This window comes from Pagrus pagrus (assembly GCF_965226575.1).
Source record: "Pagrus pagrus genome assembly, chromosome: 11".
NCBI classification, from domain to species: Eukaryota; Metazoa; Chordata; class Actinopteri; order Spariformes; family Sparidae; genus Pagrus; species Pagrus pagrus.
Window position 1 is genome coordinate 6,174,509 of NC_140195.1, and position 26,448 is coordinate 6,200,956.

At 41.8% G+C, this 26,448-nt stretch overlaps 1 protein-coding gene across 2 annotated transcripts; it reads left to right on the forward strand.

The window, feature by feature from the left end:
• On the forward strand, positions 1-21,570 carry mical1 (microtubule associated monooxygenase, calponin and LIM domain containing 1). Of its 2 annotated transcripts, none has more exons than XM_084367401.1 (25): positions 1-139; positions 705-786; positions 3,159-3,475; positions 4,128-4,335; positions 4,672-4,779; positions 4,921-5,016; positions 5,203-5,358; positions 6,090-6,190; positions 6,448-6,705; positions 8,283-8,398; positions 9,267-9,393; positions 9,839-9,917; positions 10,161-10,308; positions 10,514-10,704; positions 13,017-13,123; positions 13,391-13,450; positions 13,562-13,823; positions 15,137-15,204; positions 15,488-16,310; positions 16,455-16,576; positions 16,661-16,774; positions 17,504-17,597; positions 18,523-18,616; positions 18,897-18,970; positions 20,254-21,570. In XM_084367401.1, the coding sequence occupies exons 3-25, from the start codon at positions 3,218-3,220 to the stop codon at positions 20,445-20,447; spliced, it is 3,858 nt and encodes a 1,285-aa protein (XP_084223527.1). In that variant the 5' UTR covers positions 1-139; positions 705-786; positions 3,159-3,217; the 3' UTR covers positions 20,448-21,570. The 2 variants fall into 2 exon arrangements, with proteins under 2 accessions (XP_084223527.1, XP_084223528.1); XM_084367402.1 differs by having other exon boundaries at positions 15,491-16,310.
• The last annotated feature ends 4,878 nt before the right edge of the window (positions 21,571-26,448 follow it).

Below are 26,448 nucleotides of genomic sequence, written 5' to 3' on the forward strand. Positions count from 1 at the left end.
AAGTCCCGGAAGAGGCTCGGCGCGTGCAGTGTGTGCAGGTGAGCCTGTACCTGTTCACAAAGAAACACACAGAGAACATGGGGACGACAGCCGGGATGCAGTCTGACGGACGGCCGCTTCTAACACGACTACAGAGCTGGTAATTTAACTTCATGTCACGACTCTGCTCAGACTGGAGCTGTGGGGACTGATTTCTAATGTCGTGGGTTCAGCTGGCTTTGTTTTCATGGTGCGGGGAGACATTTTGTGAGTTTAAAAGTTGGTCGGTGGGTTTTCCCCTCACCGGAATGATGCGCTGCTGCTCTCTGGTGACATTCAGTGGTCTCATTGTAGTTCAGTACATGAATGAATGCACATGTTGTCCTGTAGCTCTGTAAAAGACCAAAGTCTCTGTGCTGAGCTCTCACAGGCTTTGAGTGTTCTTTTAAATCTGGCTGCCGGCTCCCAACATGTTGTGACTGCATCCTGCTTTGGCACAGATCAGTGCCACACCTTCCTCTTCATGTGTCAGCTTCCTATCATTGTGAAGCCCTTAACATTTGAAAAGGTTATGTTTGAGTACCTCAACACAAACAGTGGATGTCTGTGGGAGTCAGATTAAAAAAAAAAAAATCTCTTTTCCTTTTGCTTTCTGTCTCCCGCTCATCCCTCTATCCCTCATTTTACGCTCTGTTTGTATCCCTCTCTCTCCGACAACATGCCAGGCTGGAGATCTGTGTTTGATCCAACATCCTGAACCACGCTGCGTTCGCCAGACACGCTGCCAGAGCTTACACATGCAATAAGGTGGGTCAATCCAATCAAATCAAATCCACAGGCTCAGAGGAAAATTAAGGTCAATTCACCTTTAAATCCTGGTTGCCTCTGTCTGATCTTGTCCACGATATTCCTGCTAAAACTCGCCTCTTCCTTAGAAATTGCTTAACACGAGTCATATGATGCTCTGTGTGTGTGTGTGTGTGTGTGTGTGTGTGTGTGTGTTTCTTCACTGTCCCCTTTGCCACAGATGACACTTCACCCAGCATGATCACCCTCAAACTATATATATACAGTAGGTGTGTAACAAATAGTGATTTTTATCCATGAGAAAACTAGTTTGTTCGAACGCTGCTGTGCATCTTCCTTTCCAGTCACAGCAGAAGATGTAGCACAGAGTATAAATACAGCGGCCTCCTTGGGAATAAGATGAAAGTTTTCAATGATCCTTTGAGTTATTTTTAGTTTTGACAGGTTGTCTTGTTTTCGCAGGCCGTTTTATTCTTGGTAAACGTTTATTTTTTCTCCCCTCTCTATTAGAAACGGCTCCATTTGCAGCCTGTTAGGAGACTATAACTGTGATGCAATCTTAATTTATCATATCTGTGGTAACTCCACTCTGTACATGTCAGAGGGCTTATTTGCAAGTGGCAGCACAGCATTTAATGATTGAGGAAACAGAAGATGGGAGTTAAGGATTTGCATCTAATCGTCAAGTTTGAAATGCCTCTGGATGAATATCGGTTGCATCAAAACTGGATTATGTTCGTGTGAAGCCTTTGTGTTCGGTAAGTCTCATTCATGTCTCCATGGAGGCTTATCAAACACCGCTAGAGTTGTTTGCCTCTGGTTTTATTGTAGTACTGGAGTCACACGCAACAGAGCAAAAGGTTGTCATACAATAAACTGGAAGACAGAGATGCTTTTTAGCCTCTTGCCATGTTTGTTCAAAAGTCACCAAAAATGTGAGGGAGGTATGTTCGTCATAACATCAGTTTCAAGTGCAGATTCCTGCAGGTTCGCACACGAGCGCAGTCATGCAGACACTCGTTGCAGTCGTCTGTGGCTGTAATTACAGCCTCTGCATTTGACGTGCAGCGCAGGGGCTGCTGAATTGGCAGCAGAGTGAAGGTGTTGTGGGTTTGACACATTATCAGGAAGTGATGCATGCATGTTGTTAGTTACAGGAAATGTCAGCCGCAGTTTACCCGTTAAATGCTTAAACAGTGTTAAGATGTGGTGGATGTTTACTGTAGGAACAGTGCTCTTAGCCTTTGAGTGTGATATTTGCATAAAAGATCAGCTTTGAGTAAATGCATTGTAACAGATTTCTGAGCTTATAGTACACCAAATAAGGCTGCAACTGACAATTGTTTTCATTATTGAGTAATCTGATGATTAGTTTCATCGTTTGCTCTATTAAATGTCAGAAGTTGTGAAAAATGCTCATCGGAATTTTTCCAGAGCCCCAAGTAGCATCTCCACATTGTTTCTTTTGTCCAACCAACAGTGAAAAACACAAATATTCTTCATTTCAGGGAATATGCAAGAGAAGCAGCAGTTTAAGAAGCTGGAACCGATTTATTATTTATTTATGAATATATTTCAGCTTTGGACAGTTGCACAGACACAGCCAGACATCTGAAGCAACACCTGCAGCTGCAGTATTTTCTCTGTTTCACCACAACTGCTGCTAACTGTGGCTGTCGGTTAGCTAGTTAGCTCAGTTAGCCTTGCAGCTAGCAGTTAAGAGTGTGAGCTCAGAGCACCGGGGAAGTGTTGGTGTTTAAGCTCACAATTTTTCTTTTTTTATGTATATATATTTTATATATGTACATATTGCCATAGTGTGGTATTTACCGATATTGCAATTAATATTTTTTATTGATTTTAATTACAACAGTATCACCAAGTCTTTGGTAACATACAGCTTCTCTTGTTGTGTTGATATTTTACACAACAGAGTCCAAACACATAGAAAAAGTTCTTTCTGTGTTTTAGCCACGTGTTTCCTTTGAACTGTCTTACGTACTGAAACTAAAGACAAGCACACGTCCTGAGGCGGTGTGTGAGAATGACACATCAGCTGTGGGCGGTTGTAAAGCGGTCGTAAAAAAAGAAAAGATACAAGAAACACATTGAGGAAGTTAGTAATGACTCGGCGGACCAGGTGACGGAGAAGTCCTCAACATTTAGACCTCTGGGCTATAATTAGGTGAACATGCAGAGAGGAGACGACCATTTGCACAGAAGGTAGGAGTATTAAACCTCTGGACCACCTCTATGAATGCAAACAACAAGGACTTTGATCCCTTTGATCATTTACAGTAAACCTCTCCCTGCAGCACAGTTACTTCCAGGTAGGAAGCTCTAAAGCCATGATTTAATCTTCTCTTTCACAGTTAACCAACAGGACCCAGTGAACAAAGGAGCGGGCCGACCATCATCATCACCCTCCACCATGGCGAGTCAGGACTCTGAAAACCCTTCACACGCCACATTTGACAACTTTGTCCAAGCACAGACTTGTAAAGATGTGAAGCATCATTTCGCTGAGCTCTGCAAGCAGCTGGAAATCAATCCCAAGGATTTCAGGAGCTTTTACACCAAGTTAAAGGAAAGACTGAACTACTGGAAGGCCAAAGCCCTGTGGACCAAACTGGACAAAAGGGCATCTCATCCTGATTACCAGCAAGGAAAAGTCTGCGCCAAAAACAAGGTGATTCTCTTCTCTTTTAAAAGGATGTGAAATGTCTATAATGTTTATATTGATGAATCTTTTTATTTCCTTTTGAAATGTATGATGTCGCTTCTTTCCCATTTTAGTTGTTGTGTGTTTTGTTATGTAAATTAGTTCTTAATTTCTTCATAATTACAATGTGCTACATAATTTCATCACCGCTGAACAGGCACAGTTTATGTGCTGTTTTTCAGCCTTTTGTGAATTCTGGGAAAACACTGAAACTCCTAATTATTTGGCAAGATAATTGTCAATATTTAATCTAGATATTGTTACAAAATGTCAGCCGCTCTCTACTCAAATATGATATCAGTTGCAGTTTGAGCTGAAACCTATGGAAACTATGGATCAGTTAGTTGTCTATCGATCCGTTCTCACCAATCACGCAGACTTTGCCTGCTTATCCGATTTAGTCCATCTTTTATGGCTGGTTGCCTAATGGAGGGTATTTAATCATTTGTTTTACTGTGACATAACACACATGACATAAATACAACCTGATCCATCACATTGCTCCGATTTTAATCTCACACTGATTGCCCTGCAGGGCACGAAAACATTTTGTTCATTCTCTGATTATCATATCATCCAATACTTGCTGTTTATCTGACTTCCTCCTCCTCTCTCTCAGTGCCTCGTGTTGGGTGCCGGGCCATGTGGGCTGAGGACAGCCATCGAGCTGGCCCTGCTGGGGGCTCAGGTGGTGGTGGTGGAGAAGAGAGAGTCTTTCTCCAGGAACAATGTTCTCCACCTGTGGCCCTTCACCATTTGTGACCTCCGCGTGCTCGGAGCCAAGAAGTTCTACGGCAAATTCTGCACCGGGTCTCTGGATCACATCAGTGAGTGACTAACGCCCGGGTTTCAAATTGACCTTTACTGTGAACCAGATCTCGTGGTGTTATGAAATGTTCACATTAGTGCTGAAATGATTAGCTGAGTAATCAGGTCAGTAATGAACAGACAATAAATCTACAACATTATTTTGTTTTAATTTATGCACATTGGTGTCCGATGAGGGGAAGGGGGGTGGGATTTATAAAATAGGGCTTTTAGGGCCTTAGAGCACTTGAGATTAACGTTGTTACTGTTAATGTTTAACATTCACTGACTGTATATTTAGTATCTTTGTTATCTCACACACACATTAACAGTATAATATATATGTGTGTTTTCAGGCATCCGTCAGCTGCAGTTGATTCTATTAAAAGTGTCGCTCCTCCTCGGGGTGGAGGTGCACACCGGAGTGGAGTTTCAAGGCTTGATCGAGCCCTCAGGAGAAAACGGTATTTACATCTCACAACCAGCGATCGCTCTTCCCACTAGTTTTGCTCAGTGTTTCATCATCAGTTGTTGTTGCAACAATATTTATACAGGAGCATTATGTAAAGCAGAAATGTTACTCAAGTGTGATGTGTTTCTGACAGGTTGGATGGCCAAACTGCATCCCGGGTCCAATCCTGCTGCGACCTTTCAGTTTGACGTGTTCATCTCTGCTGGAGGAGGCAGGTTTGTCCCTGATGGTGAGACAAACACACGTGTACTCTTGATTCGTTTCTGTTCCCACTGTTGCTTCGGGACACAGACACAGAAATGTTGCAAAGCCTGTCTGTTAACACATCAAACACAAGCTTCCTCCAGCTGCTGTATTCAATAAGCGAGCTTTCATCAGCCCAGTTTCCTCTTTTCTTTCCTTCCCAAACCATCAGGGTTTAAGCACAAAGAGCTGAGGGGAAAGCTGGCTATTGGCATCACGGCCAACTTCGTCAACAGGAACACGGCTGCCGAGGCCCAAGTGGCAGAGATCAGCGGTGTGGCACGCATCTACAACCAGAAGTTCTTCCAAGACTTGCTCACTGAGACGGGTAGGAAGCCACATGACTTCTACGATCAAGTTCAGGTGGATGGAGGACGTCTTTACTTACACTGAAACAGCTGTCTGTTCTATTTCAGTCAACAGTTTAAAAACTGAAGCAAAAAAGAGGAAATCCGTTGCGTCAGCTTAATTTATTTTGTACCACAGCTTGCACTCGGCGAGAACATGAAGAAAGAAAGTAGAGCCACTGAACCAGAACGTTTCTAATAGAACATGAGCGCGTTTATTTTCATTTTATTGTTCTCCTGTTGTGCCTAGCCGAACACAACCCTGAAGGCATGAAATGAGTGTTCACGCCGACTGTCAGTTCGGGTTCAGCGTGAAGTGTGAAAAGAGCAGGAGGGCTGTTAATCTTTGTTCCAATCATCAGTTAATTTCCTGTGACAGCGTTAACTGTGATGAAATCCAACCTTCTTCTGTGCCCTACTCTGCACGCACTGCACCTTAGGTTTGAACAAACCTTACAGGCATCATGTATTACCTTTATAACCATGATGACAGCCAGTTGAATTACTTTTTATTTCTCTCTGACCTTCCTGTGTCTCTGCTCACCCACCCTCCAGTAAAACCAGCAGAAAACGCACAAGTACAAGATAATTGTATTAAAAAATACCACTCTCAAATAAGAAATATTCTGGGTGTTAGTCTTTTCTGATTCTGGTCTCTCTCTCTCTCTCTCTTCCTATGGCCATCATGCTCTCTCTCCATTTTCTATTCCAGGTATCGATTTGGAGAATATTGTCTACTACAAAGACGACACCCACTACTTTGTCATGACTGCCAAGAAGAAGAGCTTGCTGAAGAAGGGGGTCATTAAACAGGTGAGAACAACACATCCATTACCAGGAAAAAGTGTGATTCTTATTGGCATCGGCTTCATCGGCGGCCAGTAAAGAAGAAGAAACAAACCAGATGGATGACACAGCGATCCAGGTTCTCCTTAATGGATCAGCTGTCAATCATGTCTTCTTTCTCTGCAGCCTGAACCGTTAAGCTAAACCATGTATACGACTTGTCACTCAGAATCAGAAAATGTGCCATGACTCATCAGATCGCACCTCTCGCTCTGTCTCTGCAGGACTACAGCGATGCAGAGGAGCTGCTGGCTCCTGCAAACGTCGATCACGAGGCTTTGTGCCTCTATGCCCACGATGCTGCGTACTTCTCCACAGGTGGCAAACTGCCTGACCTTGAGTTTGCTCAGAACCATGCCGGCAAGCCTGACGTGGCCATGTTCGACTTCACCTGCATGCACCGTGCTGAGAATGCCTCTCTGGTCAGGGAGAGGAGGGGGAAGAAGTTGTTGATGGGTCTTGTTGGAGATTGTCTGGTGGAGGTAGGCGGCAACATTTAAAGGAATCTGGTGCAAATTTCTTCTAGTTCACAATTTTAGCCACACTAGCAGGGATAGTTGTGTTCAGCTGGTCCACCACCGTAGTCAATAGATGGATTTTACATTCATGGTCCCCAGAGGATGAAACCCTCTGGGGTACCTTATGTTGCCCCACCAGGAGGTCAAATTATCCACCTATCCAGTGAAATGTCTCAACATCTACAAGTTAGATTAGCAGAACATTTTGTTCAACATTCATGGTTGCCAGGTGATGTAAGAAATTATGTTATCCACCTATTTTTCTTGCTTCACCCAAAAATTAAAAATCTGTCATATTTTCCTAACCTCCACAGCAATGGAAAGACAGGTGAAGTTTTGTAGTCCACAAAACATTTCTGGAGCTTCCCTGCAAAACCACATTGCAGCATTCTCCTAAACAACTCAAGTACATGGGGACTTGTTCTAAAACAAAATAACATAAACTGTCTCCATACAGTTCGTCCAGCATAGTCAAAGTTTCCAGAAGCCCTGAGATTCCAAATTTATTTGAAAAGACAATTACACCATTTTACCGAAAGCCTTCACTGTGGCTGTTAAGCTAAAAGCAGACCGTACACACCCATCTGAATGTGATACACAAACTCTGGAGGGTGTAAATAATATACATTTAGTCAAATAAAGCTCATGACTGAAATTACATTTTTGGATGAACTATGAAATATATGTTTCTACCAAATGTTTTACCAATCTTTCTCATAGATGTTGAGACATTTCACTGCATAAGTAGAAATTTGACCTGCTTGTAACGCAACATGAAAAGTCAGGGATTCATCATTTAGCATGTTTTCTTTAGAGCGAAATGTCTTTTAAACTTTTTGATAGATTGCCATGAAATGTGGTGCAGACGTTAACATCCCCTTCAGGACACATTGTAATAAGATTCACATGTTTGACAAGTCATCAATGATCAAATAGACTCATAACATTCCCATCACCCTGAGCTGCACTATAAGTGCTAATTAGCAAATATTGGCATGCTAATTTGTCAAACTAAGAGGATTAGGTAAGATTGGGATAGTTAACATGATTTATGGTTAACATTAGCATGTTAGCATTATCATTGTGAGTATGTTATAGCATGCTAACATTAGAGTCTCAGAGAACTGCTAGCATGGCTGTAGATGCTTGGTCTTGTTTTCTGATACAAAACAAATCATGCCTACAGCATTAAGTATTATATAGTAGATCAAATTCATAAAAAATCAGCATATAAGCATTGTCGTTATGAACGTGTGCATTCTGATGTTAGCGTTTAATCTAAAGCACCACTGTGTCCCTCACATGGCTGCTAGTGTGGCTGTGGACTCTCTGGACGCTGTCTTGTTAACGTAAAGATCATGACTGATAAGCTCTTGGGTGGAGTTTGAAAACTGGGCAGCTGTTTTTTTTTCTCTCTCCCATAAGTTTTATTAATTGCTTCTTGATGTGACTGAAATGTGAATTGTATCTGCTCTACTTATCAGTATTCGTGAGATTATCTAAATGTGCCACAATGAATTTTCATACTCTGTTCTCTGCAGCCCTTCTGGCCTCTGGGTACAGGCATCGCCCGTGGGTTTCTAGCTTCTTTCGACACAGCGTGGATGGTGAGGAGCTGGGGCATGGGGGTCCCTCATCTCAAGGTCCTCGCTGAGCGGTGAGCCGGCTTCATACGTCTACTAAGCAGCACACAATACAGACAAATCGCATTATGGTAACACACAGGAGTTTGTGATGCAACTACTTCCTGTTTCTTCAATTCCTGCCAATTTCTCACCACCTCACTACAGCGAGGCTGCATCCAAATGTCCAGACTTCCCCGCTCTTGACTTTGTGCGTGCATTGGATGTGGGTGACTTGATGTGATGACAGTGAACACGTCACACTACATAGAAGGGGTCCAGAGGGTGGACATTTGGATTTAGACTTCTGTTTCCCAGACATACACGGAAAACCATAAGCTATACCTCAGTATTAGTACGTTATTTAGTATGATGAAAACTAAAATAAGGATTTAAAAGTTAAGAAAATAAAGTAAAAATATAGCAGCAGAATTCATCAGTATGCCTGTGGATCTCTTCATCAGGAACACCTCCCATCCTGAGATAATTAGTATGGGTAGTATCTTTGATTGCTTTGATGTAAAAATTATTTCAGCAGGATTCCTTGATGTGACGAGAATAAAAGAATGAGCCTTCCTGTGTTCGGTTCGGCCATAAAATGTGCCAGTTTTGAGTTTTGACAAGACTTTTGAGACAAGACGTGAATAAAAAGTCTTCTGTTGTAGTAAGCCAGATAAGAAAACAGACTAAAATGTTGAGAACCCCATTTACTAAAGTCTTTTGACACAAAATTGCAAATAAATAATCATAATACCGGGCAATGTCAAAAATGGTTAACAGGAATTACTCTGAAGTGAAGTGAAGTGAAAAGTGTGCATCATTTCACTCTTTCATAATACCGTGTCAGTTTCCGTTTTCATATCTGCAAAATGACTCAATTTTCGTTTCTTCACAAACCTACAGAGAAAGTGCCTACCAGGTCTTGTCCCAGACCACGCCAGAAAACACCAGCAAAAACTACGCCAGTTACAGCATCAACCCCAAATCACGGTATACGAGGGTGAACCTGTCCTCTATCCTCAGCCACCAGGTCAGGACCGTCATCCTTTATTTACTCAAAACAGATTTGAATCAGGGTCATTGTGATCATCATGGAGGTTAGTCAGAGATTACAGTCGAGTAGACGCAGACAAAATTAAAGCAGTGTTGACAAGACACACTTAACATTCTGTTCTAATAACAAGGAGATAAATATTGGCCTTAGATTAATGTGAAAGTATGTGATGTATTTTTAAGTATTAGGTGATTTTATATGTATATTTGTTTTCAGGAAAGTAAATCTTTTATTGCTCTTCATTTCTGGGCCTAGGCAGGAGTTTTCCGCACCACGTATACTTATCAGTAGATCCCGTCTGATGGCTTTCAGTGAATAAGACAAAATGTGTTGATTCCATGAAACAATATATCTGTGTGACTTACAAATCATCCTGTAAATTCATTGACTACCTATTGTTTCTTCCTGCTATTTGTTTTAGGTGCAGCACCTTTATGATGTTGATAAATCCAATCCATCCAGCAAGAAACAGAAGAACCAGTCGTCTTGCATGCGTCAAGGTCAGCTTTTTCTTCATTGTGCAGCCGGTCTGGCACACTCAATGGCTATTCTTTCGCTTTATATCCAGCTGTGTCGGGTTAAGCAGGAAGCGCCTTTTGGCTTTGTGGTAATGACACCTCATAAAAAATGTATTCGCCCACACGATTTACATATCAAAGACGGACATTTTCTTTGGTGACTGTAAAACCACAGAAAAGGTTGCGGATCGTTGTCTGATGCACTGTCTGTGTATGTCCGCTCAGATTCAGGCAGCGGTTTCGAAGAGTTGTTGAAATGGTGCCAGAAAAACACGACGGGTCATAAGAATGTGAATGTGAAAGATTTGACCCAATCCTGGAGGTCGGGCCTGGCTCTGTGCGCTCTGATCCACCACTTCAGACCCCAGCTCATGTGAGTCCTGGCATTAGCTTGGTTTTCATCTGACAACACCACTAATGAGATACTATACGACGCTGTGTAAATGTGCCGTGGTTTAATTGTGTTCATTTGACCCAGTTGTTTGAGAGGAATTTGCATCATGTATTTACATTAAAAAACGATATACCTCCGTAATGAACACTGCAAAGTAATCCCAGCTTTCTAATTCTCCCCACAGTGACATGTCGTCCCTGGATGAATCCAGCGCTGTTCACAACAACCAGCTGGCTTTTAGCATCTTGGAAAAGGAGCTGGGCATCCCACCTGTCATGTCGGCCAGTGACTTAGCCAATACCGGTCAGATAGACAAGCTGTCCATGGTGCTCTACCTCACACAGATCCAAAAGGCCTTCACTGCGCCAGCAAAAGGTAAAAAATTAAATAAGGGTGAAAAGAATGTCAAACTAGATGAAATTGAAAAGCCCAAAGAAATGTGGTGCAGCTAAGGTCGGTGGTTCGATCCCAGATCACCAGACTACATGTCGCAGTAGCCTTGGAAAAGCTCCAGATGAGCAGGTCGGCAGTGTGTATGAATGTGTGTGTGTGTGAGTGGGTGAATGTGACAAGTGTTGTAAAGCACTTTGAGTGGTCAGTAGACTGGAAAAGCTTTATGTAAATGCAGGTCCATTTACCACAGCTGAGCTCTTCATTAAGGCCAGACACTGCTGACAAAAACATAACTTTTTCATGCATGTCATGAAAAAGATGTCTTCTTACAGACTAGCGGAAAGAAAACATCTAGAATACAATTTTAATTAATTTAATGAATCAAATTAGTGCATATTTAATTAGATAATGTGTAATTTGCATATTTAAACATAGAATTTTAAAAAACTTGTGCAAAAAGTAATCAGCTAGAGAAGATTCATGTGATACTAATAATATCCACTGCAGCAGCACTTACAGGCACCAGACTTCCCAGTTTTTACATATATCAATTACAGCAAAAAACCATGAAGGAAAATTGATTTTTTAATTTATTTTTATGGCTGTTGACAGTATTTAAAAGATATATATTCAATATTCCTTCAATAAAAACCTTTTGGATCCATCCAATGTTCAGATTTCTGTGATGGACATTGTTGAAAATTAGCAGAGAGCCAGAGCAGGGACCCCCTACTACATACAGTATAGTATATAAAATTACGTTGCATGTTAAAGTGGGCCTACAATTACCTGTAGTACCATCTATAAACAAGTCAACAGCAGTTGTAGCGAGGCTAATGTTAGGTGTGTTGTGTCAGTATTTTCTCATACTTTGAGCCAGAAATCTCCCTTTCAGTAGCGCTTACATAACATCACTCACAACAAACTTTCCAGTTGTATTCCTACCTTTATTTTGAAGGTTTGCACAGAGGGATTTGTTCAAATACAGGATCCTTCATAGGCTGATTTATATAGTGTTTTATTCCTTTTTTATGGCTGTTGATAATATTTTTTTTATTCATGCAGTGATGAAAAACAGATATCCAAAATTCCCTTTGTAAAAAACCTTTGGATCTCATTCGTTAATAAAATTAAACAAGAAGTTTGAGGCTGGCTTTATCCAGTGTTCAGATTTCTGTTGTGGACATTTAAAAAAAAAAAAAAAGCAAATACTTCATTATATAATGCATCATTTGCATATTTAAACTTGTTAAACTTAAAATAATCGTCTTAATGTAAGAAGAAATCAACTGGAGCAGTTTCATGGTGATATCATTAAGTAGTGTCTTGCCTTAATTATGTCATTTTAATGCTATTGAGGATGTGATATATTTATGAAGATAGCTAATGGTGACAGCAGCAACAATCTTACATAACCCAGTTGCTTAGACACTGCACAGCATTAGCATCACCTTAAACGGGTCAGGTGTCCTCCCACTGAAATGTGTTTGGTGTTGAGAAGTGATCAAATCGCTGCTGTCTCTTTAAGAGCTTGTTACCCAGAATTCATTTGGCTTAAGTGGCTAGTGCTGTGTTCAGAGCCAGCCTCTACTGGTTGTGCTGCTCTCCTGCACTAAGCCAGCCCAGCGGAGCAGCAGACAGAGCAAACAGTCACGGTGTGGACCTGGCTTATCAGGGGGGGCTGATGGGACTAGCGTCTCTTGAAGGGGATCTACTATTCCTGCACCGAAGGAGGATTTTCTCCCGGCTGTCCGGAGCAGAGGTATTTTTGACAGTCTTTGTAGCATGAGGAGTTTGTGCAGCGTAAATGTGAGCCCCGGCGTATATGTAGGCACTGAATGAGCTGAAGTGGGTGTGATATACGCTCTCAGTGTCTGCGATGCTGTGCTGCTCTGCTTGGGATCCACTCACTGATGTACAGGCAGCAGGGAGCTGTCAGTCTCCGGTAACCTTATCTGAATGATGAAAGAGTGGGAGTGGTAGTCAGAGCTGCAGCTGGAGACTTTTCATGTGGATTGACAAGTTAAATTCAGCTGCTGCTGCTGCGACGCTACAGAAAATACAAGTAAGAGGGATTATTTATATTTCTGACAGATTGCTCCACATAAAACGGATATTACCTTGAAGATGTTAAAAAAAAGGGCACAGTCAGAATATTTTAAGCTGCTGTATGCAAAGCTGCAAGTAGGCCAACATCAACGTTCAGGTGTCTTCAGGTTTGCAGCCCAGTGTAACAGTAACATAAAGTGAATTCAGTGTGGGTCCCTCTCTGACGTTTTCCTTTCTGCCCACAGAACCTGCCGCCTTCCTGCCGTCGTCCAAGCCTCTGACTCTCTCCCAGACACAGGCAGCTGTCTTTTTCCTGAACAAGCTGAAGCACAACTCTCTGCAAAGACGCAAGGTACGCCCACTGTGACTGCTCCAGTGTTTACACAGCACCGAGAAATGTTTGATAAAGATATTTTCAAACACACACACACGGCTCGTTGGCTGGAGTTCACGTCCGGGCCTTTTGGTCTGTGTTCTTGTGACTCATCTCGGCTATGTCTGTTACTTCAAGGGAAGTGTTTTCTGGTTATTCATTTAAAAATGGTTTGAATGTTCTCTGTATCAACAGCATAATCAGGTCATATGATGGTTTGAAGTATTTTTTTTCTGTTCTCTGCAGGAAAAGCTGGCAACTGAGAAACGAACAAGAGAGACAAAGAGGATGGGAGATGAGGACAGTGTGAGTTGTGTTCAGCTAATCAGATTCTACTCTGGAAGCTTTTTGTACTAACTCGTCTCTTCATGTTTTTGCTCACTGAATTTAACTCTGTCGTCTAACCTTTTCTCTCAGACGGTGGTGTCTCCTGTGTCCCCTGAGCTCAGCCCCACTCCTGCTCCTGCTCCTGCTCCTGCTCCTGAGCCTGAGCCTGAGCCTGAAGCTGCCACTGTTGTGCCGATGACCAACAGTGAGGAGTGTTACTTCTGCGGTCAGAGGGTCTACGTGCTGGAGCGCATCAGCGCTGAGGGCAAGTTCTTCCATCGGAGCTGCTTCACCTGCCATCAGTGCAGCATCACGCTCAGACTGGGAGGATACACCTTTGATCAGACTACAGGTGAGGACTTTAGCCAAATCCCAAGATACCTCTTGCCCCGACCACTCAGCTCTACCTCTACATTTTGCATGTCCACATCGAGGGGTCGGGTGTCCAGATTCTTGTTGAGACAGAGGGGTAGGGTGAAGTTTAAGGTCTTTGTAACTAGCTAGCTGTCTAGCATTTGATTGTTTTGCTGATTTGTGCGTTACAGTCCTGCATTTGGCTGTATTTCAATGTTGCCTCCCCCCCTGTGATGGCCTTTGACGACCTAAATTTAATGTTAGTCCACCAGCAAATTTGCTGCACTTGACACCGCTCCTTTTTAATATCGGCACAGACTGGCAGAGGAGGAACCGGGGTTGCTAATGTTAGTCTTAAAAGCGCCGCTTGTGCTCTCCTTTTATTTGATGACTTGATTGATGGCATAAATTTATGAGCAAATTGTGAGCGTCCCTGCTGGCAAATGACATTGTGATAATACCAGGATTAGCAGAGTTATCTAAGAGAAATCACCACAGCTGGAGGGTCTTGAGTGGTTGTCCCATTTCCAAAGGGGGAGATTTCAACCACTACCCCTTGTAACTCTAAGCTGAGGAGCACAAGGGAACTCAAAACAGAGGGGTACTGGTACAAATTGCACAGTCAGAATGTGAATAAATAGCAGTTTTGTCATTATAATGTCTGTGTATTGTGCTCTTGAGATATCCACTAAGGTGGCATGCTAACCAGCTAGCTCCGGCTCGTTCAGCTCCGAAGTGCCTGTGTTAACACCCCTGGGCCCCAGAGCCCCCAGTCTTAACTGCTAGCTGCATGGTTAGCAGAGCTAATTAGCAATCACAGCTACAGTTAGCAGCAGTAAGTGGTTTCTCTAGTGATATGCTCCCCCTTATTGATTTGGAGTATGATTTTGACATGTTCACAGTAACTAATGTGTCACATTCTCATTTAAAATCTTGTTTTAATTGTCAGTTTCCGAAGTCTCTGTCCATGTCTGGTCTTTTGTCCTTTTTTTAGCAGCCTCTCGTCTGCTAATCTAGCTGACCCCGATTGAAGCACTTAATTCTGTGTTGTGGTTTCAACAGCTATCACACCTGTGGTATAACATGTCCTCTCTCCAACATAAGGTTTTGCTACAATCAGTAAAGCACCATTTATTTATTTGTCTAATTAATAATTTGTGTTGAGACCCTTTTAAAGGGGGATCTATTTAGACTAAAAGCAGATTAATCATTTAAGGGAACAGCAGGGTTTTTCCTCTCGAGCACGTCAGCGTTCACTCGTCTGTGACTTTTCAACTCCTTTTATTGTGTTTATCTGTGATGTCCCTTCAGGGAGGTTTTACTGTGAGCTGCACTCTGAAGATCTGGAGCTGGCAAACGGGGCTGAACCATCTTGTAAGGTGGGTCACTGAACAGAACAGATGTAAGCCATTCTGTCGCTTGCTCCAGACTGCAGACTCCATCCTTGTGTTCATAATGCTCCAGTTACACAATCTTGTGTTGCATGATATATCATCCTTCTGGTGCCTGGTCAGATGTCGTCAGCCTGCAGGGCTGACTGGCTCGCAGCAGTTACACACAACTAATGAAAACATTTGTGTCAAAACATATGTGCTCTGATGACCAGAACATATTAAACAGATTTCTTTCTTGCATTTTCTTTTTTCAATCCCATTCCTTTAGCAGGATAGTGAAGGAAATCTCAAAGGGACGGATGAGGAGATCCAGCTTTCCAGTGATGAGTATGCACCGTCTCCATCAGATGATGAGTATGAGCGCACTCTGGACTGTGGTCCCTCTGGTCACACACAGCCACAGAAACCTGAGGGACGGGACCACCATATACTTAAATCCAAAGAAGAGTCTCTAGAACCACATCCATCAAAAACTCTCACAGATGCCCCATCGAAAACTGAGGTAGCAGCTCCCGCTGAGGAGGAGACGGAGAAGTTCAAAGTACCCTATCCTGTCCCCAAGCCCCGCCTCTCTCGGCAGACAACACCCAGCCCTCAGCCCTCTCCTCCAACAGCAAAACCTCGCACACTCAGCCTTTTTAACCCCACCACTCCAGAAAAACATTCATCTCCACCCCCTACGAAAGAGATCTCCAAGACAGCACCCGACTCCCGTCCGAAGCAGTCGCTCCGAAAGCTTCAGCTCACCGATGAGGAGAAAACACAGCTGGTAAACCTTCAGAGCTTCAGCGCAGACTCTGACTCAGAGACGCCTGGAGGATCTTCCTCCTGCTCCTCTTCCTCTGCAACTGCAGGAGGTCCAAGCCCTCCTAAACCGGAGGGCCTGGATGGGCAAGAAGAGGAGGGCTATTGGAGCGGGAGCACCGCTAGTCACGTCCGGGAGAAGAGGAATCGTCGCTGCTTCAGGAGGAAAGAGATGCCGAGCGGGCAGACCAGAGTACGATCCAAGTTCTCCCCCTGGAATCTGTCGTCCCCGAGGATCAGCAGAGACACCCGGCTCAGCGTCCTCGTCAGTCAGCCAGGGAGAGTCGGTACGTTGAAGACTCATCTCCACTTTGATCTTTGGTGGAGGGAAAATTGTTTTGCGGGGGAAAAAACCTTTGTTGTGGTGTTTTTGAGACCGTATTCAGTCTGGGTTTATTTTAAGACTTTCTTGCTTTCTTTCTCTACCACAGAAACAACATTCAGACATGTTCACAGCGCCTCAGAAGAGGGCGCCGATGGAGACGATGATGACGATGATGACGACGACGACGATGAGATGTTTGAACAAGATGCTGACTTATTTGATGAGAAAGTAAGGAGCTAATGTTTTCATGTTACGTAACAGCTGCTACTTTTTAACCAGAGGGACACTTACAATACTGACACTTTACTTCAGTTTCAGACGGTGCCAACTGACCCTGCTGAGGCTGAGAGGATGGAGTTGATGAAGATGAGGACACTGGAGCGGCGAGCAAAGATGAGCGAATTACAGCGGCTGCGTAACGCCCAGGTCAGTGTTACAATAGCAATAAAGAGCACCTGTACATTATTTATACCATTTTATCGCTCATAATTTTCTTAATACATTGAGGAGAAGGAATTTGTCCTAGTTTCAGAATATTTGTTGGACGCTTTAGTTAAAATCCTTAAGATTTCTTTCCCGGTTGATTTGGCGACACCTGTGGTTGCTGGTGGTAACAGCAAGTGTGGTTTAATACTACAGATCCCAGCATTCTTGGGGGCAGAAAACACTGATTGAGCTGCTTACTTGTCAAAAATACTAAAGAAGAGTTGCTGTATCTCTCTACAGCGCAAACAAATACATTCAAGTTAGAAGTCATTCTGTTATCTGCCATCTTCCATCCGACCATGAAAAACCATCGTCTGATTTCCTGCCGCGCGAGTAGTTTTCCACAGCAGGGCACAGGAAAAGTGGTTACTTGCTGATGAGTTGGATCCGTGCAGGCTGTCTAAGAGCTCATTGTTGCTGCTCATTCCCGTCTCATTACTCCCTGTAATATTCAAAATAATGACCATGTCTGGTTTTGTAAACACAGTGTTTCCTGCGAATCCCCTCAAGCTTTGGCAGGAAACTTGAATCCTATGTGGAAATGGCAGACGCCGCCACAAAAAATTATAACCACTATATGGATTAATTGAAAATCTTTATAATATTACTTAAATGTATTTGGCTACGTTTGCTCAAGTATTTACTCTTTCTTGTTCCTGCGGTTCACAGTCCATCCAGAGGAGGCTGGAGGAGATCGAGGTGGCCTTCAAGGATTTGGAGGGCAAGGGTGTAGAGCTGGAGCGAACCCTGCGAGGAGAGGCTGGTAAGACACAAACGTTACAGGCCGACCTGTGGGTTATAGTCCCTGGTATACAACTGCAACTACCCCCATAATGCCCCCCTTTATTTTGAATGAATAATAATTGCCTTAATCTGATTTTTGTCCCCTATGCAAGCAAAAGCTTCTGGTCATAGTGGAAGTCAGGGAAACATTGGAGAGAAAAACACAGTTAAGCTGCTGTTGGTTTAAAAAGAACAACAGTAACTACCAGACAGAGGCCGCTCTGCAAATGGGAAAAACACTGAGTGTTTCCATAAATTAAGAACTAGAAATACTGTACTAAAAATACTAAATACATGTATATATATTGATGATTTTGTTTTGTTTTTTTTCATAAGTCAGTTGAATTCACAGGGAGCCAATCTCAGAACCCATTAGCTATCATCTGATGGCCTTTTAGCTTTGCGGTGTTATATATCTGGCCTTCCGGTGTAGCCAGCAGATAATGGAGTATGAAAACAAGCCTTCATCTTCTTTGCGCCGGTTATTATTTATAGCTCTATTAGTAACTTGAGACACAACAGTGGAGTTGGAGCCGAGAGGCAACTAACCTCAATAAAAAGATATCTGTATATGAATGCAGTCCATCTTTTATTCTCCATAAGGATTGTTTACCTGCTTAACTGTCTACCTGGACTACAACTGGAAACCAGAACACTTCCAGTACCAGAATCTTGTCCCTTGCCGACAGATTCTGAATTCATTGCAGGTATCTGTTTATAGAAATTAACAGGGAATAGCCTCCAGAAATCTTCAGTCACATGGGGCGTTGTGTCACTCACAGCACATCAGTCTTGTTCCACTTCACTATATATAGAATTTCCATACAATCCTGTCTTCCTCTTTCTTTTTTAACCTAAACAACAAATATACACAAATAACCAAGCACTGTTTTTTCCACTTCCAGGCAGCAGCGGCTCTCCTGAAATGATCGAGCAGTGGATCCAACTCGTCCACGAGAAGAACGCGTTGGTTTCCGAGGAGTCTGACCTCATGGTGGCGTAAGTGCACGCCTTCGTTGATTCGAAACAGCGATACAATAAGCCTGTGTAGTCTCACTGGGAGTACAGCGCAGCTTTTATGCAGAGTAGAAGTGGCGCAGCAGCCAGAAGGTCCATAACAGCAGACCTTTACCTCAAAATACTGTGTTTACTGTTTGTGCTCACTAATCTTCTTTACAATCAGGCTCGACTTGTCATATGGCTTTTCTAAATGACCCTGCAGCTACAGCAGCATGAAATGTTGACATGACTCAGCTGATGTTTGTTTTTTTCCTCCCAGGTCTCGACAGCTGGAGCTCGAAGACAAGCAGAGCACGCTGGAGTTGGAGCTCAGGAAATTCATGGAGCTGGATGGTGTGTACTTCAGTGTGCACGCATAAGCACGTTTATTGTTGACGTTTCATGAACAGGCCTTTTGATTCTGAAGCAGTTAGAAGAGAGAAACCTCATTTAGGAACAAGAAGCAGTTGTGTAAGGGCAGGGCTACTGAGACAAATACTGCGTGTGTCCACTCTTTATCCTGTCCTGCATACAATCGGTGCATTTGCAAGTTCAGCTGCAGCTAATATGAGGCTCAGTAGTCTGAGTTAGAAAAATGAAGTCAATATCTTTACAAAGTTAATGTCATTTTAGTGCCAAATTCCATCTTCGTGACTCCACTGTGCTTCTGAATGAAACTGGAGGGCTAAAGAGGGTATTTTGTTCTTTAACGACTGGATCCCAATTGATTTGATTCTGCTGAAGCCTGTTATAGCTTTTGCTAAAGTCTGAGTTTTTCATTGAATTTGCTCGATCTCTTTGTGGCCACTATGGTCAAGAGGAACAGTAAAGCAATTACCAGTGCTTTCAAAGAACATATAGATATAAGAGAAATGTTCAAAGACAGACTTGTGACCCTATCCTTTCTGCTGGAAGCCTCGTTGAACCCGCAGGGCGCTCTGATTCCTTTGCTGCCACAGAGGAAATAAATTCCTAACAAGTGAAATGTCTGGGAGACTTTCCCCAACAGGAGGTGTTTAAATGTTTTGTATCCTCAAGAAGCCTTTTTCAAAAAGAAAAGGGGGGGGTCAGGAAAGGTGGTGTTATTTGTCCTCAAGTTAGACCTTTCCCCCAAGCTAAAAGTGTTACCATGCACCCAGTCTGTTTTGCTGCGAAGCTCCAGAAATGGTTTCTGGACTACGAAACTTTACCTGGGTGGACTTTTCCTTTTAAGTGGCAATGGTGAACTTGTTAGCAAGCAGCTAACTTGCATATACAAAGCAACATTATCAGTCATTTGGAGTCTGGTTTTGTTACTACCAACTCCTGAGGGAAACATCCGTCTTTTTAGCTGCTGAATGCTCCACCGTGTTCACCATCAAGTCGTTAACTGTGCCTGCTGCCCTGTTCAGGCTGAGCAGGTAGTGTACACTAGGATTTAGAGCTTTTTGGCTGAGAATAGCTGGCTGCTGTGACCAAAAACAACACTGTGAGAGAGCGATTACAGTGAACCAAAAACTGTAAAGTTGTAGGCTAAAAAAACCCAATTAATTATCAGTTAATCAAGAAGATACTTTCTGATGTATTTATGCCCTTCTCTGATTGACGATTGAAATACTATAAAAAGTTGAAAATGTGCGTATTTGTTTGTGTTGCAGACAAGACGTCAGAGCAGCAGACAGTGGAGGAGCAGGTCCTCCAGCAGCTGATCGAGGTGGTGGACATGAGGGACTCCTTGGTGTTGTTCCTGGAGGAGAAGAGGCTGAAGGAGATGAGCGAGGAGCAGGAGGCCTTCTCCATCAGGGAGGCTAAACGCCACTCAAAGGCAGGAGCTCAGGTTCACTGGGAATAAGGCTTTCACGCACACACAGCATACTCGGCATGAACCTGTACGTACTGCACAGTAGATCACATCTGCTGTATGTGAGACTTGCTGCTTTCGGACTTGGAACGTGAAACTTTTGAGAAGCCAAAGATGAGACAGAACCGTTGAGGAGGGTGACCCACCACGAGCACTCCCTTTTTGTCTGACGTAGGATAAAGTGTTTTGGGCTTAAGGGGCCACAGGCTGAGTGAATATTAGTTGCAATCCGCCCCCTAGAGGGAGACATAAGCTTTGAGATCTGAGAGCTGAGCAACTCTTCGGCTAAGCCCTGCCTGATGTGATAGAGGGGGTCACAGCAGCCGATCACATATGAGAGAGGACTTTTTAATGTCTGCTGCACTATTTAACAGCCACCGCACAGCAGATTATCATTATCCAACCTCGGACTTGGTGTCAGAAACATGTGACCGAGTGCGACGCCAAGACTTTAGCGGGGATCCTGCAGTAGCTGGCTTTAGTAGAGCCTTAGAGACGAAATTGAAAACAGAAATAGATTGTGTTTTTGAAAAATTCTTCGATGTTCATGTTGATTTTACTTGTGACATCATGAATAATAAGTGCTACTGTAATATACATACCATAATTCTGTGTTATTTGTATACTGAATAAATTCTAGAAATATGTGGGTGGAGAAAAGCAAAGAGGTAGTTAAATATTAGAATTATTAAATTCCGTTATTAATACAGATTATAAACACTTTTCATTTCATTAATGAATTTTATGAATTTTTGTAGCACTTCCTGCTGTTCACCATGTCCGTCCCTGATAGCATGTTGGAAAGTTAATCTCAGGGGTTGATTGTTCAGTCCTCTAGGATCAGACTTATGGTGGTGGTGTATTATATGAACACAAGGGATTTAGGAGTGAATGAAAAAACAGACTTAACAGACCGGTTGTTCATCTATTTATAAATGCCATCTTTTATCATTTGCAGCTGTTCCTATTCATGTGCTGGCAGAATAGCCAAAATCAAGACAAACACCAGTTTGTTGGTAGTGAAAAGGAGCCTTATATATCCATTGTTCTGCTGCCATTTTGTGCCAACTGGGCGGCACTTCACAGTATATCAAATAAAGATCATGCACTTTAATGTTTTGGTTCTCGTGTTTTTGATTATGCATTAAGGTCCCTCTGCTTTAACTAATGCTATTCCAGTATTGTCAGGTGTTTTGTTTGAAACTGGCCGTATTGCCACAAACTTCACACAAAACTGTTGCTGTTCTAACTTCTAACCTCTAGAGTGCACACTTGTCTCTCTAGATTGTCAGTAAACTCAGCAGTACACGGACCATATTGCTGACGGTATGACTTGAGAAACCTCTCGGCTCATCAGAGATGAAAGAAATATTCAGATCTTTTATTTGAAAATAAAAATGAGCAGTACCACAGGGTAAAAATACTCTTGTGCATTCAAAGTGTTACTGAAGAACATTTTGCTGACAATCCTTTGGTGCTTTTACTTAAGAAGTAGGTAAAGTAAGTCGGTAAAATATATTGTCATGACTTTTCACTCGCTGAGGAGTTAAATCAAACATTGAAACGGATGATTACTTTTTGATTTGCACGAGTTGTAGTTAGTTAAACTAGTGAAGCTAATTTGAACTGTTTTACTAAATTTTTGGTAGTTTAATCCATCAAAAACATATTTAATGAGATGATGGTATGTATTTTTATGACTGTCAGATTAATGTTATTGACTAAAAAAGTGTTACATTCCCTCTGAAATGTAATGCAGTAGAAGTATAAGGAATAAAATGGACTTGAGCAGCTTAAATCCTCCAAAATCAAACAATTTGACTATTATTAGGCCCTTATTTGCCCTTATTATTATTTGATTTTTTTTCCCCACTCTACTTCAGTTATTAGTAAAGTAGCCTAATAAAAAATCCTGCAATTTTAAAAAAAAAAAAAAAAAAAAGATTTTTCTTCACTGTTTACATTCAAATAAATGTCCTTTATGAACACTTAAAGAAGAAATCCTTATGTATCTTTTTAATAACACAGAATTAGATTAAATATAAGATGCTCAATAACTAGTTACCCTCAATCATTTTACAGACCGTGTCCTTAAAGTGTGTGGGCGTTTGATAAACGGCTATTCTTGAACATACACCTCCAAATGTAAACAAAAAAGCTGCGTGGGCGCAATCAAAGCGCCCACACAGTGAAGTGTTTTATTGTTCTAGCTTCAGAAATAGCCTCATTTTTTTACAAATACGTGTCTGCTGACTAACTGTAAACACGCATCAGACCTTCTGATCTCACAGAGGAAACCTGTGTGGAGGACGAAAGGTGAATAATTACAGCAAGTCCGCCCACATGATTATGAAACACCTTTATTGGATGACTTGCTTTCACACACTTTATCACAAAGAAAACAAAAAAATGTCTCTTCTTTTTTTGGAGCAGTGATTAACGACTTTATATAACCTTGATTGTGTTTCAAGTATCGCACATGGGTCACTGGTTTCCTGCGGGCACCGACTTCAGTTTAATCTCAGCCGGTTATGTGAGCGATGGACACTTTTAGCACCAATTTAATTAACTTATGTAACACTTTGTACCCATCCACATCAAACTAACTCATTTGTCTTGTTGATTTGAATCCTGATTACTTTTTTGATTTTTTTTTCCTAAGCTCTGTGGATGACATTATAAATGTCTTCTGTGACTTGGCTTCACTTCATCTCCGAACTCTTTTCAGTCACAGATCAGGTTATATAAAGTATTACAGATTTACGTGATCGCTTTAGTGTAATCCCATTGACCATTTCTTTAGTTGCAATGGATCTTAAGACTCTCTGGTGGAGGTAATTGTTTCGTATGTCCTCTGAGGAGAACGGACAGCTGGGTGTTGTGGTGGTGCAGCGGCCACCACCGTCATTTAGGCACAAAAACCACTTGGTTAAGTTTAAGAAAAGAGCATGTTTTGGCTCATAATAGCTGTTTTGGTTGCTACAAACATGACTGGAGATATCCCGACTTCTTGTGAAAAATATCTGTGTATTTGTAGCCAAAACATGGCTGGAAATTGTACCAAGGTGTCCTTAAACATATGCAGTAGTGTGACACTTCTGAATGTTGAAACAGTCCCGAACCGTGGTCACTGGCTTGGCAACCCTCTCGCCTGTAGCGCCACCACCATCCCCTCCGCCTCCACCTGATAAGAGAGTCAGGTCATAAAAATATAATGTGAACCTGATATGAAACGTACAAATATGAACTTATTACTGGTTTGCAGTAACGTTAGCTTCCGACATTTTATCCTGACCCCCCATGGAGAATGAAAAGCTTTTGTTTTACATCACTTTAATGACATAATGAGGCTGGGGTTAGGGTTAATTCCACTGGAAGGGTTTAAAAGTTCAAACTGATCCTGTTTGTTGTTTCCTTGTAAGCTTGTTGGTGATGTAAGGCTGCATGAGTCAGGCCCGGTGTCGGCTCTTTATCAGCCTCTACAGACACGGCATGAAGATGTGCTCATATCCTTAAGTAGAGGTATCGGTGCCAGAGAGTGACACAAGAAGTCTTTGTGCAGAGGATTATTATTAATGATGCATTCGTGTGCACGTAGCATACTTTACTTTGGATGAGGCAGAGCTCATTTTCACTACTTTACATGCTGATGACAGTTTGATGAGCAATCTTTTCGACACTTCTGTTTATATTTGGGTCCCAACAGCCTCATTTTCTTCAAACAAGCAAAAAAGAAAGATCTGATCACTCTCTAACTGCATCCTGTTAAAACTGTGACGTGGTGACTGCGCTGCTTTTGTGCAGTTTAACATCCATCATCAAACCAGATGCTCTGATTGAAGAAGCTGCTGCTGTTTCCTGCAGGCCTGATTACTTCTGTCCTGATTGGAAAAGATTTCATCTCATTCTGGTTCTACTTGAAAGACGGATACGTTCACATTTGCAGTGTCAGTTAAAAGCGAGAATGAATTTGAAAGTGTGAAACTGCTAAACATTTTTGTCGAAGGACCACAGAGTTTCAACATTTGTAAGCTCGACACCACTGGATATTTTTCAGGAGACCTTTCCAGCCTCGATGAGCCAGTCCAGCTAATGATATTTTGCCTCTCTATTACAGCACATGCCTCAAACGTGGGTATAGGCGGCACTGTGAACTCATCCTGGGATCAACGCTGCTGCCTTTGATGGCTGGTTTTTATTTACTTTAAAGACGTGCCTGCTTTGCCTTTTGATTATAAATATTATGTACAGTTTTGCATGGCGCAAACAGACATGTTTTGTGAGGAGGCCAGCTGTGTTGTCAGCGTGACCTATCTTTTGTGGCTGCACACTGTGCGGCTCCTTGTGCAGCAGGTGAAATGAACACCTGATGCAGATTAACACGTAAGCCTGTTAAAGGTTGCCTCTGAAGACCACGCTGTATGCTGCAACATACTTAGAGCCTAATGACACGATCATACAGCCTCTGTGTGCAAGCTGTTAAACATCTTCTCAACAGTGAAAAGTGAAAACAAGTCATCTGAACCACTTTCTAATAACATGTGTGCTTTTTAAAGGGTTTTAAAGCTACAACAAATGGATATCCTAATAAATCATTTACCAGTTCTGTAAAGATCATAATAAGCTGTTAGGGACATCTTTTGGGTTGCCAGGTTCTGAAATATCTCTCTTCAGCATGACAATTGTTTTGTCTTTCTGGTTAATCATCAGATGAACTGTTACCAAAAGAGCTGCCTGGTACGTTTACTCAAACTGTAGGTTTTTTTGTGAAAAGCTTCATTAATTTGAATGTTTATAAATGCATTTCAACAACATTTATAACTGCATTATTACCTAATATAAACGTTTTTTCACAAACTTATTATTAATTATGTATTATTCATTGGTTAATTATTTATTACAGTGCCTAAAAAAATTCAGTTTTATGTTTTTTTTTAAATGTTTTATTGTTTTTCTTAAACTGTATTGTTCTGTTTCATAACACATTAGAAGTTATACACAGGAGTTGTTCATTAACTTCTGTTTCACAAATACGTTTAGCTCCCTTTCTTTCTGTAATCTTAAATCCAATATCATACGTTCCATACTGCATGTCTCATCTCATCTCATCTCATCTCATCTCATCTCATCTCATCTCATCTCATCTCATTTTCTTTACAATATCAATCCATTGTTTCAGGGCTGGAGGCTCTTTAAGAATATAATGTCTTGTTGTTGCCTTCTTTGATTGCTACCACGAGGATTTTTGGTAAATATTTGTGATGTTTTATTGTTTTACAACAACAAATCGGACTAGTTTTAACCTTATTTTGACACTGATTGACAGAAAAAGACATTGTAATAGCATAATACCTACATAAGTATTGACTCCATTTATTTTAGGACACATCGTTAGGACTTCTATGATATTTGGCTAAATGGAAGTCAAGGCGTTAATTGCTGCCAAAGGTGTATCTACCAAATGCTGGCCTGGAGAAGTATTTTCTATTTTCTATTAATCATTCATTTAGACCACAGATCTGTTTCTATGGAGGCTCATTTCTGCCAGATAAAGAAAAATAATTGATGAAAGCCTTACTGTGATAAAAATATATATATGTTCTGGTTAGTCATGATTATAAGATTAAAAATAATTATTATAAACATTTTGACTGATCTCATAATCCCAATATTTATCCCAACTTGTCACTTTTATTTTTCATCATCATTCAACATTTGATCTCATGATTTTCTCTTATTTTATCATTTCGACTGTATTAATCTCATAATCTGATAACTTCGACTCTTTATCTCATGATTATGACTTGCCATGTGAATATTGTTTCCATCAAGCTTAGTTTATCTTTTTTTGTCTTTAAATGGCAGAAACAGGCTTCCATAGTTTCCACTTCGACGTGCACGGTGCACTGTTTTGACTGAATCGTGCAGTTTCCGGAAAAGCTCCTCGTACTGTATATGCGCACGGTTTCCTCCATGAACCTGCAGCTGTTTG

Bases quoted from the DNA above. Each gene is read 5' to 3' on its own strand.
- mical1 (XM_084367401.1), top strand. From the start codon at position 3,218: ATGGCGAGTCAGGACTCTGAAAACCCTTCACACGCCACATTTGACAAC. The intron at 6,191-6,447 runs GTGAGAACAACA...CTGTCTCTGCAG, and splicing joins AGAAGGGGGTCATTAAACAG to GACTACAGCGATGCAGAGGA. The intron at 8,399-9,266 runs GTGAGCCGGCTT...ACAAACCTACAG, and splicing joins CTCAAGGTCCTCGCTGAGCG to AGAAAGTGCCTACCAGGTCT.